Source organism: Pomacea canaliculata, linkage group LG3 (assembly GCF_003073045.1).
Source record: "Pomacea canaliculata isolate SZHN2017 linkage group LG3, ASM307304v1, whole genome shotgun sequence".
Taxonomy (NCBI): Eukaryota; Metazoa; Mollusca; class Gastropoda; order Architaenioglossa; family Ampullariidae; genus Pomacea; species Pomacea canaliculata.
The window spans coordinates 6,140,036-6,151,218 of NC_037592.1; the positions used below are offsets into that span (position 1 = coordinate 6,140,036).

Here is an 11,183-nt window from a genome sequence, read left to right on the forward strand (position 1 = left end):
GACGTGTGTACTGTTTGTATATGTAACACTGGTCCAATCAATGTGCAGGTACAGCATAAACCAAACTCTCAGACAAGATGTAATGGGAACCGCTGAGGGACGCCTGCTTCATGAGCAGGTGTCATCTTACGGAATTTGTAAGGCGAGCCACTGTGGCCAGACATAAACATTCTCGAGACAGAGATATGTAGGCGTAGGGCAGCCTCAGCTGAGCATTAATACAAATACTAAAAACATGTTTGTGGCCGGTATCACATCCTTTCAGCTGCGCTGAGAAATCTATAGTAGGGCAGCTGGGGAAACACTACAAATCCTAGACCTTATTTTTTTGGTAAGAATGGCAGACATCAACACAGTCGAAATCAAAACAACGAAACTGTTTTACAAGTAGCAGCTGGGAGAGATGATTGGGAAACTGTAGGAGTGCTCATTAAATTAGGAGCTGATTGGGAACTCACTTCCAGTGAAAAGAAGTCAGCTTTCAGTGCAGACATAAACATGCTCGACAGATATGGGCGCAGCCTGCTTCATAGAGTTGTGGGTCATCTCGACTCACGAGATAGTAGGCAGCTGAACAAACTTGAATTAATTGTAAAACTCCTAACCTTTTTGGTAGAACATGGGGCAGACATCAACAGTCGAAACCAAAAACAACGAACTGTTTTAAAAATAGCAGCTGCGAGAGATGACCTGGGAAACTGTAGGATGCTCATTCAATTAGGAGCTGATTGCTGAACTCACTCCAGTGCAAAAGAAGTCGGCTTTTAGAAACTTCATCTCTTTAGGTGGGAAAATGTCGACGAAGAAAAGGGTTTCGTTTTTGTTAAATTAATATCTCCAAACATCAATGTCTTTCCTGAAAGAATACAAATGTGATAAAAAGAAAAGTATTTGCATGATGTGTCTAGAAAGCCCCAACTGGCCTATGGCAAAGGCTCTGGTAGAATGTGGAGCTGACGTGTTTCAGCTGTACACACATCAGACTCTGTTAGACTTATGATGTCTGCCAGTCATTCATACAGTAAATACAACAGGCATGGATTCTGTCTTTTCTTGACTCAGTGAATTCAAAAGGGTTAGACATCAACACTAAACTTAGAAAATGGATCTGGAGTTACTCTTCCATTCAATGAGACTATCAAAAGCATTAGGACTGACAAAAAATTTATGAGTAGTTTTTATTAATTTTTCTTTGGAGAGGGGCGCTAATCCTCTGCTGTCAACTCTAGAGATGGACATTACTTCGAGAAGTAACAGAGTGGATAGCTACAGTATGATGACTGCTCTGATGAAACTTATTTCCGTTGGGGTCAACAACACATCAGCCGAGATTTACTGAGGCATGTTACAGTCACAAAGTGTAACCGCACAGAATGCGTCACCCAACAGAAAGATGATCCGGACAAGAACATCTTTGCCCTCAAAGCTGTTGATCGAATCAGGTGCAAAGTTCAAACGCAGAGTTATTTCGTCTGAACACAGAATACCCGAGTAAAGCTGGCAGACAGGCAGACACTGATGACAATATTAGAGAGATTCTTGAGTGTTGAACATGGCCGCCAGTCAACCTCGCTCACTGCAAGTCACTGTGTCGTCTGATCTGTTTCTCACTGTCTTGGTGTGGGCCTGGAAGGCACGACAGACTAAATCATTTGCCTATTCCTCCTTTAATATAGAATTTCTTTCGTTTGATGACTTAGTTCACAGCTAAAGGAAAAACTGTCTGGGATGTGGGCCTGATAGCGGGACCGGACACACACTCAATAGCTGGCCATATTTATCCTCTATTAAGGGAACTTGTTTAACGACATCTTCCTGAAGCTTTCTTCTGAAAATCTATAAAGATGCACTCGTTGAGTCGTCAATCGAATCCACTAGTGATGTATGAATATATTAGTGGTAATTATTTTCTTGTAGCGATGAAACTTATTGCTTAACACATCAAAAAAATTTCAGAATGTTTCATCAAGATCTCCGTTGACTTTTAAGGTCCCTAATTGTATTCTCAGTCATGCATGTGATGTACGTATCGTACAAAATTAATTAAAACTAAAGTCATCTTCATTCAAGAACATTAACACAGTTCCCATAGTCTTGTACTTTAGACCTGCCGACACTTCCTATACTTGTTTGTCAGACAGACATTGTTAAAGACTAAATTGTTAAGTGCTCAGCACATGTCAATCCTTGTATTGTATTAAAGTCTCGAAAACTCTCTGCACAGATAAGTAATGATAAATGATGGATAACAGACTGGAGTGAGATACAAAAGGTATAACCTTGTAAATTGTATTCTGTGTATAAACGCTGGTGTTAATTTTGTTTTATACTACAATTTAATAAACTATTTTGTTTGATAAATGAACCATGATTCCATTTTTGTGTTTGTTTGGTTTGTTTTGTAGTATATCTTTAAGTAGTATCTAAATGTACGAAAATATTCTTAAACTTTACATATCACATTAAATCTCACTAGCTGTAAGATTTTAATCTGTGATATTTTGGCAACATTTTGTGTGTAAATAAAAATGTTAAACTTTGTGTTTTGGAGATGTTAATTATATTGAATGACACCTGCGTCTTATGCTTCCTCCCTTCTGCTCCGATTTGGTGTTTGTGTCTGCTTTACGCAGTCTCGTTGTTTTCTGTCTGAACAGTATATTTCTCTAAATATGAAATTTTTGTTGGACAAAATATCCCACTCGCACCTCGGGTTGCCGAATTCAATTCATTCCATAATGAGGCTCGTATGGTTAAAAACTTGAACCCGAAACTATAATTTCCCAATTTATAGATCCGCAATATAAATATCAATATAAAGATCATTAGATTCAGTAGCACACCCACATGTAGAAGCTAGAATTTTACTGAAAAATTCTCCTTGGAACTGCCCACCTCTTCCCAGGAACAACACAGAGGAACAGACTGATTGGCAAGAATACTCCTGCAGAAGTTAATTGAATAAATAATGAACTGAGGAATCTGTAATCTGGATAGGTGAATGGTGAATGGAGCTGACCTTGCAGAGTTCTTACTAAGCAGCATAAACAGTTAAAGACCTGAATGTCTCTTGAAATTCTGATTAGCAATTGTTCTGAAGGCGAGAACAGATAATATATAACATCTTAAAAAAAATCATCAGAAAAGGAGTTTGAATAAGAGCAAGAGAGGTGTTGCGGCATACATGATAAAAGGAATAAGATTGGTACCAAAACTTGGTAAACCAGAGTAAATAGGGAGGTTACATCACAGCACATCTACTATGTTGAGCCCTGACAGAAATCGAGCTAGAGATACCATTAAAGTGATTAAGTCTATCATGAGGGTCGTGCATCAATTGTGTCAAAAGCAGCAAAAAGCGTTAAAATGATAAGTAATGAGATGTCACCTTATCCAAAACAGAGGGGATATCATTGATACACTTAAGAACTATACGTACTGTCTCAAGGACCTGGAGGGAAATGGCAAGTGCAAGTACGTTTGTGTTGTAGAGCAGGCTTTTTTTAAACAGAGGTTTCACTAAAAATGCTGTTTGAAAACATATTACTTCATCCGCTCTTTCAAATCCACCAATTTATACAGAGACAAATACTTTTTCACAACAGAATGTGTAACTTCCTCAGGGATTCGCTAGAGGAAAAAAAAAATATTAAGATACAGCTTAAGCTAGGACTTCTTCTTTGTCATGGACACAAATGAGTGTAATCATTCCAGGCTAAAATGTCACATAGATGGTACTACTTTCGAAATAAACGCAGTTTGTTAGCTTTAAGCTTACGAATTACTTTGGACTGTCCTGCAGATTGTAAATTTTGATTATTTTCTTTTTTTTGACTTTTTTTGGCTCTTTGATGTCTGGACTCCCTATCATTTCCACTATAAGCATCCTTGAAGGATGACAAGCACACATGCAATCAGATAAAATAATTTATTTCATACAAACTCACTTTATCAGAATATAAACTATAGTAAAATGTTCGTATGACGTGTTCGGTCGTGTTCAGAGTGCTGAAACAAACAGAATAACTGTTTTCATTGAACTAATTTAAAACATAAGTTTAAGAAGAACGTTCATGTCAGTCAGCCCTGCCACTTACTATCTGGATGCCACTGAAAGCAAATGCCGCTAGAAGAGCTTAACTCTTTCTGCTTGCGATCCAGCATAACCGAATCCATAAAAACGTGCTTGCACACACACATATGAACATGAGGCCAGCAGTCTGCTCGCGTCTTTCCCAAACAAGGGGCGTAATTGAGATGACACACATTTAACCTTCAAGAGTTAATCTCCCACAATTCAGAGTTATCTCTATCTGACTAGAGTCATCTCTAAACTTGAACTTCCGCGCCACTCTACAGGTATCTGTCAGAAATCTTTACTTTTATTTATTTAGTTGTTTGGTATGGTAGCATGGTAAATTTTTACATCTTCGTTTATGCAGTTTTCTGAAACATCAAGATTATTTTTCTTTGAGACATACGTTTTCGCACGCTGCTGATTGCATGGGACCGTAATTAGCGTTTTTTTCTTTACTTTTGTTTACCTTTAACTTAATTTTTAAAATTCAGTTTACACATGCGTGGTTGTGTGGTGTCTGTGTTTGTCACATTCTCTGCAATTGGAATCTTTCAATTTTTACAATTTTATTGACGTTATAATATCCGTTTCAGTTAATTGTGACCTTTTAGCGAATCAGTATCATATCGTATGGACAATCACATGGATTTCTAAAAAAATTGTACGTATGTAAGAATTTCAGAAATAACGACTTATCCAACAGTATCAAGTAATCATAACCAAAAGCAACATCTGCTCGCTTCTGTAAATCGTTCCACTTTAAAAATACCCTGTATTAATATGCTCACCCTTGGGTGGTAATACATCATGAAAGAAGACAGCATGTAAATACGAAAGTATTCAAAAGATCCATACCTGTATCGATAACTTATAAAAGGAGCACCCATTGACCAAAATGCAAGTTATAAGTATACAGATTAACCCAACGTTTTGTGACTTTTTGCATTAAGAAAGGCAGCTTCAAGCTGTTTTTCAGTCCACAACTACCTCGAAGTGTGTTCTCTCGAATCTCTGGCTTCTAACAGATATGTCACAGAGCATGTCACTGTTGCTGCTATATCTATTCAAGCCACATTAAGAGAGACGTGTGTGAAACCTTTTTTTGGAGGTCACTTCACTGGCTCTTTACCTTTTGGGGGGGGGGGTATTATGAAGGGTTTATATTTATATAAAGAGTGTCTTAAGGAAAAGTTACAAAAAACACTTTGATGTAGCACTATAAATATCAGCCAACTGACTAAAACAACGTCTGAACAGCAAGTGAGGCTGGGTCAGATTGGGTCACATGGGGAATGCTTGGTGTGTTGCTGTTTCACTAACAAATTGTGGTCGTTAACAAAGCAAACTTTTAGCGGAAAATGTTCGTCGTTATCCAAGTGGTACATTAACACAAAAGCATTCATTCACCAGGTTTTCACTATATACATACTACCTAGCCAAAGGTTTGTGACTTTTTTGCATTAAGAGTTGACTACAAGCTGTTTCAGCCCACAACTACCATCGAAATATATGTTCTCTCGAATCTTATCTCTGGCTTCTACAGATATGTCACAGACATCTGTTGCTGGCTATTTCTATTCAAGCCAAATTAATACACTTTTTTGGATACCCCACTAAACAATTTAAGCTGTATTTTATATTCCAAGATTTTTTAGGTTTTTTGTCAGAACTGATCTAGCAGAATGAAAGAATGGAGTGATTACTCTATAAAAGTTATTCTTGGTAAGCATCTTTTGTGATAATTTAAATATAATGGTTATCTTGACCAGTAGAGAAGTCTGCTTCAGCAGTGTGAATGTTAAGTTCAGTGCATTTTAGAATACTGTACATTAGTACTGAAAGATGAAAAATATATTTACTGTATTATGACTATTTTTTTTAAATTTTATAATCAGAAGGAAGCAACAGCCTTGAGATATGGAAGTGGACCAAAGCAAGAAAATATGTTGGTAATGGCCATGGATATCGATCCAGAGCCTTGGGAGTCTACTGACCATGTTTTAAGCCCGCAGAGACTTCACTTTGAAGAGACCTCACCGCTGAGTGCAAAGGCAACAGAACTTAAGGCAGCTGCTGCATGTGGCAACTGGAGTCTTGTCCACACTTGTTGAGTTCCAGCAGCATCACTAAGTGTGAAATAGAGCAGAAGCTGTCTTTTCCATACCCTGGCAGCAGCACCAGAAGTCAGTCTGCCATTTGCACAAGATATACTGACGAAAATATTGATACACAAAATTGACATCAACATGGTAGACAAAAACAAAGACACAGCTATCGTGCTTGCTGCTAGATGTGACAACACAAAGATGGTGATAGAACTTTTATCCAGACAGGCAGCTTTACCACAGGATGAAACACATGTGTGTTCTTTCTTGCAGACTCTGACAAAAACTTGGAAACAAGAAGAGGCATGCTATATGCATGTGCTTGTTGTAAAACTGTTGTGGGACAGACTAAAAGACAGAGCACTACATAGTTGTCAGAAACTACTTCATGGGACACTGGTCCAGCTGGCAGTGACATTTCATGTGTCTCTTGTGCGTGAAATGTTCTTAACAAAACTACAACTGAACACTCTGGACAGTGAGGGAATGGCTGTATTACACCGATTGGCCATGTTTTGATAGCGATAACCATGTTCGTCTTGTTCACTTTCTAATCAACAAAGGGGGCAAACATCCACCTACAGAACACTACAGGGGACACAGCTCTGGCATGTTGCAGCAAAACAGAACAACTGGATGATGATGGGAGCTTTGTTAAGAAGACAGGCTACCACTGATGTAGCTGATTGCGATCAGCGCTCTGTGTTACACATTCTTGCTTCTCACACTGATCCTGAATGCTTTTCTAAGATTGACCAGATACTTACATTGTTGATTTGTAACAATAATGACCTCAACAAAAAAGACGGTCATGGTAATACAGCCTTACATCTGGCAGCACTTGCTGGTAACGTAACATTTATGAAGAAATTATTAGATGGTGGTGCTTGTGCTGATTGGTGTTAATGACAAAAACAAAAGACAGTGTTGCACATGATAGCTATGACCAAAAGCAACATCTTTTCAACGTTTGATTCATGCATGAGCATTCTCATGCTGATTTTAAAAAAGAGGGGCAGATGTTGACAAAGTAGATAGTGAGGGTAACTCAGCTGTGCACATTGCTGCCAAACATGAAAACTGGGTTCTGGTGAATTTTTTGTTGAAATACGTAGACAATACTACTCAGCTGACAGCGAAGGCTTCAACATTTTGCACAGATTTGCAATGAAGCCATTTTGCCAGGATGAATGTATTGTTTTACAAGCTGTCTCAGAAGGTTGCTGATATAAATGCAAGAAGTTGGACTGGTGATACAGCCATAGACCTAGCTGTTAAGGGTCAAAACTGGGGGCTTGTGAAGCTATTAGTAGAAGGAGGTGCTGCGTGGTATGAAATAGATGATGAAGGATATGATGTACTTAAACAATTTGCAATGGCAGAAAATACACAAGATTTTTGCTTTCCCTTTTTTCTAGAAAAAAGCATTAACTATAACACCCAGTCTTTGGTTGGAGACAACAGCATTGCATCTGACATGCGAGATATGGTAAACGCTCTGAAGTTGAACGCATTGTAAAACATGTAGAAAACATTGATGAGGTAGATTCTGAGGGCTTGACAGTTATTCAGAGATTAGTTATGAAAGCAACTAATGTGAGTTCTAGGCACTATTTTTGATCCATCATCTTCTTGAACGTGGTGCTGATTATACTCGTTGCGATCCAAATGGTGACACTGTGCTGCACCTGGCTACCAGGAATGGCCACTGGAAGGTTGTCAAATGCTGGTGAGCTTGGAGTAAGGACAGACACGCTTGACAGTGAGGGATTTTCAATTCTTCACAGAGTAGCAGTAGCAGGCAAGGATTCTTACTCACAGAATATGATATTGAAAAAACTTTTACAGAGTGGGTGCATGCATGAAACAAAAGGATCTTCAGGGAACACACCTCTCCATCTTGCTGTCCAACATCAGAACTGGGCTGTGGCTAAAGAGCTCGTTCAGTGTGGGGCAGAAGTCAATGAACTTGATCTTGAAGGTACACCATCCTTCAGAGACTGGCACAGATGAAAGATGCTTGCTTGTCGCTGGCTCAGCTTCTGCTCGAAAAAGGAGCTAGATGTGATATAGTATCATACCAGGGTGACACCATTTGTGATATAATTGCTGACAGTGAAAACTGGAACATGAATAGAGTGTTTACTTAAGCACGGTAGTGCCTGCGTTTAAAGAATATGAAAACAAAATATCTTTTACACTGTTTGGCTTCTAGCTCCCATGGAGATATGCATACCGATGTCTGTGACCTCCTGATTGAGAAAGGATGGTCTGTTGATGCTGAAGATCATGATGGTAACACGCCACTTCACCTCACAGCCAAGGCAGGTAACTGGAAATTGATGGAACACTTAATACAAAAAGGTGCAAGTGGTAGAACGTTAGACAGTTCAGGAATTTCTATATTGCACAGATTTGTTACTGATGTGACTAGGGATGTGTTGGGTGATGAAGAGTACCAAGCTACTCTAAATCTGATCCTCTCATCTGGTGTCAAAGTAATGCAACAGATCCTCAGGGTAACACGGCATTACAAATTGCAGCAAAACGTAGACTGATTTACATTGTAGACTGTCTTATAGATAAAGCTGAAAATCCAAATGCTAAAGACAGTGATGGCTTTACTCTCTTGCTGAGATTATCACAGATGCCCTCTAAAAGTTGCTTTTCCCATTGTTATGACCTACAGAAGAAAGGTGTTGACATCAACACCTGCACAACTAATGGGGAATCAGCTCTTCACCTTGCAGTCAAAAGCAACAACTGGCCCATGGTACATTTTCTGCTGAACAGAGGTGCACTGTTTAATGTGCAGGATTTGGAACAGATGTATACCATACATAGACTAATAAAATGTTCTACTTCGGCCTATTGTGGTAGTGATGAACTCAGATTGATGACACTGTTGACAGACATGGGACTCTCCATTGCTATGCCAGATTCCTGTGGAAGGACACCAGCAGAACTTGCATTCAAACATAAGAAATGGAAACTTTTGAAATACCTCTTAGAATTGGGAGCACAATTAAATCCCACTCCTAGTAAAGGAAACTCACTTTTCCATGAACTTGCTAAACTTGATTTCATCAAAAAGGAGGCAGCAGAAGTTACACATCTCATTGTTAACCATGTTTCAGGCATCAACCTAAAAAACAACGTTGGTGATACACCTGTCCATGTGGCTCTCAATGAAGACAACTGGGACGTTGTAAAAGCCTTTGTGGAACATGGGGCTGACCCAAACATACTTGACAGGAAAGGACAGTGTCTCCTTCACAAATTTGTTACAAATCTTAATCAGAAAATAGTGTTCCCCTTGTAAAGGCTCTAGTGAAGCATGGTGCAGAGATAAATTGGAGAGGACCCAATGGTAAGACCGCTTTGCAATTAGCAGCTAGTAACAGTGAGTGGAAAATGGTTGTAGCCCTCATTGAATTAGGTGCTGACTGCATACTCACTCCTAAGGAAAAGCTGTCAGCTCTTAGGAACCTTCATTGCCTGACATGGAGAGATGAGAAAAAGCTGAAACTTTTCATTAATTGCATCACAAATAATGTCTCAGGATCTGACATCAATACTACATTAAAAAAAGAATTTAGAGGTTATGAAAACCCTTTGCTGCAAAAATGTGTAGAGACGTGCAACTGGATGATGGCAAAGGCCTTGGTGGAATGTGGAGCAGAAGTAAGTCTGATTCTTGAAAATAAAGCACTCTTGCAGCTAATCATGTCCAGACCTTTAACACAAGCCTGGACACCTTTTTTTGATTTGTTGATTTCTAAAGGCTTGACATCAACACCAGACTTGAGAATCATCCCCAGTTCTTTTTCAGTAAGGAAGTCATCAGAAGCTTAATTCATGAAAAAGACGTCTCCAGATGTTTGTTCTGTGCATGGCTCAAGAGGGAGCTAACCCTTTAATTGTCAACTGTAGGGGACAGACACTGCTCAGGAAAGTTACAGACTTCAATAGACGTGGTACGCTTAATGCTCTCATAAAACTCTCCCACGGGGGTGACAACTCATCAACCGAAGATTACAGAAGCCATTTTACAATCTGAGAGATCCTTATGTAACTATAATGTCTCACCAACAGAAAATGCAATACAAGACTATAATATTTGTGCCCTCAAAATGTTGATTGGATCTGGTGCAAGTTCAAATGCGAGTTATTTCGGCTGAACACAGAATATCAAATGATACTGGCTGACGAGGTAGATGCAAATGAGGAAGTTAGAGAGCTTCTGGAAGTCTTAGACCAGGCTGCCAGTCAACCTCGCTCACTCACATCACTGTGTCGTTTGACTGTCTCTCATTTGCTTGGTTGTGGGCCTTGCAGGCCAGACAAAATCAAGCGCTTGGAAATCCTTCTTTATTGAAAGTCTTATCTCTTTTTCTGATTTAGTGTCAACAGAGGTTCTGTCACAAAAACATGAAGATGTTCATTCTGGTTTATCAGAAGACAGTAATGACTTCAGTAGCAACAGTGATTATAATGACAGTGGCGATGAAATAGATGGCATCATCATCATATGATGATTGCTAATTAAATGATTAAATAATTTGAACTGTGAATAGCTGACAGGTTGAGTATATCTGCACATAACCGCTTTTCCCAGCCCTTGTCTTACACAAGGAGAATTTATGTTGGTCACAAGTTTTTTTCCTCAAACAGCTTCGCTTGATCTAATGGAAACACATCAATCACTGCAATGATCATAAATAAAGTCTTCATATTAACTAATGATTTATCAATAACAGTGTTAGGTCTAGTGGCATACTTGCAGTTAATTCTATTGAAATTACTTGAATATTTGGAAATAATGCACAAAGTTGTATGGTGTAGGTGTAGTTTAACCACAAAAAAAAAAATCATCCTGTTCATGCTTTTTTGGAGGGTTCACTGCAACTTTATGAGGTGACTGTTGCGAACAACTTTCCTGCTTCTTCCTGTTGGTTGTGAAGACACCAAGTGCTATGCTATAACTTTTAAAAATTCGG

The 11,183-nt window shown here is 38.9% G+C and overlaps 1 protein-coding gene across 1 annotated transcript; it reads left to right on the forward strand.

Moving 5' to 3' along the window:
• The first annotated feature begins 7,369 nt into the window (after positions 1-7,369).
• On the forward strand, positions 7,370-9,648 carry LOC112558717 (putative ankyrin repeat protein RF_0381). Its single transcript, XM_025229320.1, has 3 exons — positions 7,370-7,540; positions 8,032-8,164; positions 8,694-9,648. Exons 1-3 carry the CDS (start codon positions 7,370-7,372, stop codon positions 9,503-9,505), a joined length of 1,116 nt encoding a protein of 371 aa, XP_025085105.1. The 3' UTR covers positions 9,506-9,648.
• The last annotated feature ends 1,535 nt before the right edge of the window (positions 9,649-11,183 follow it).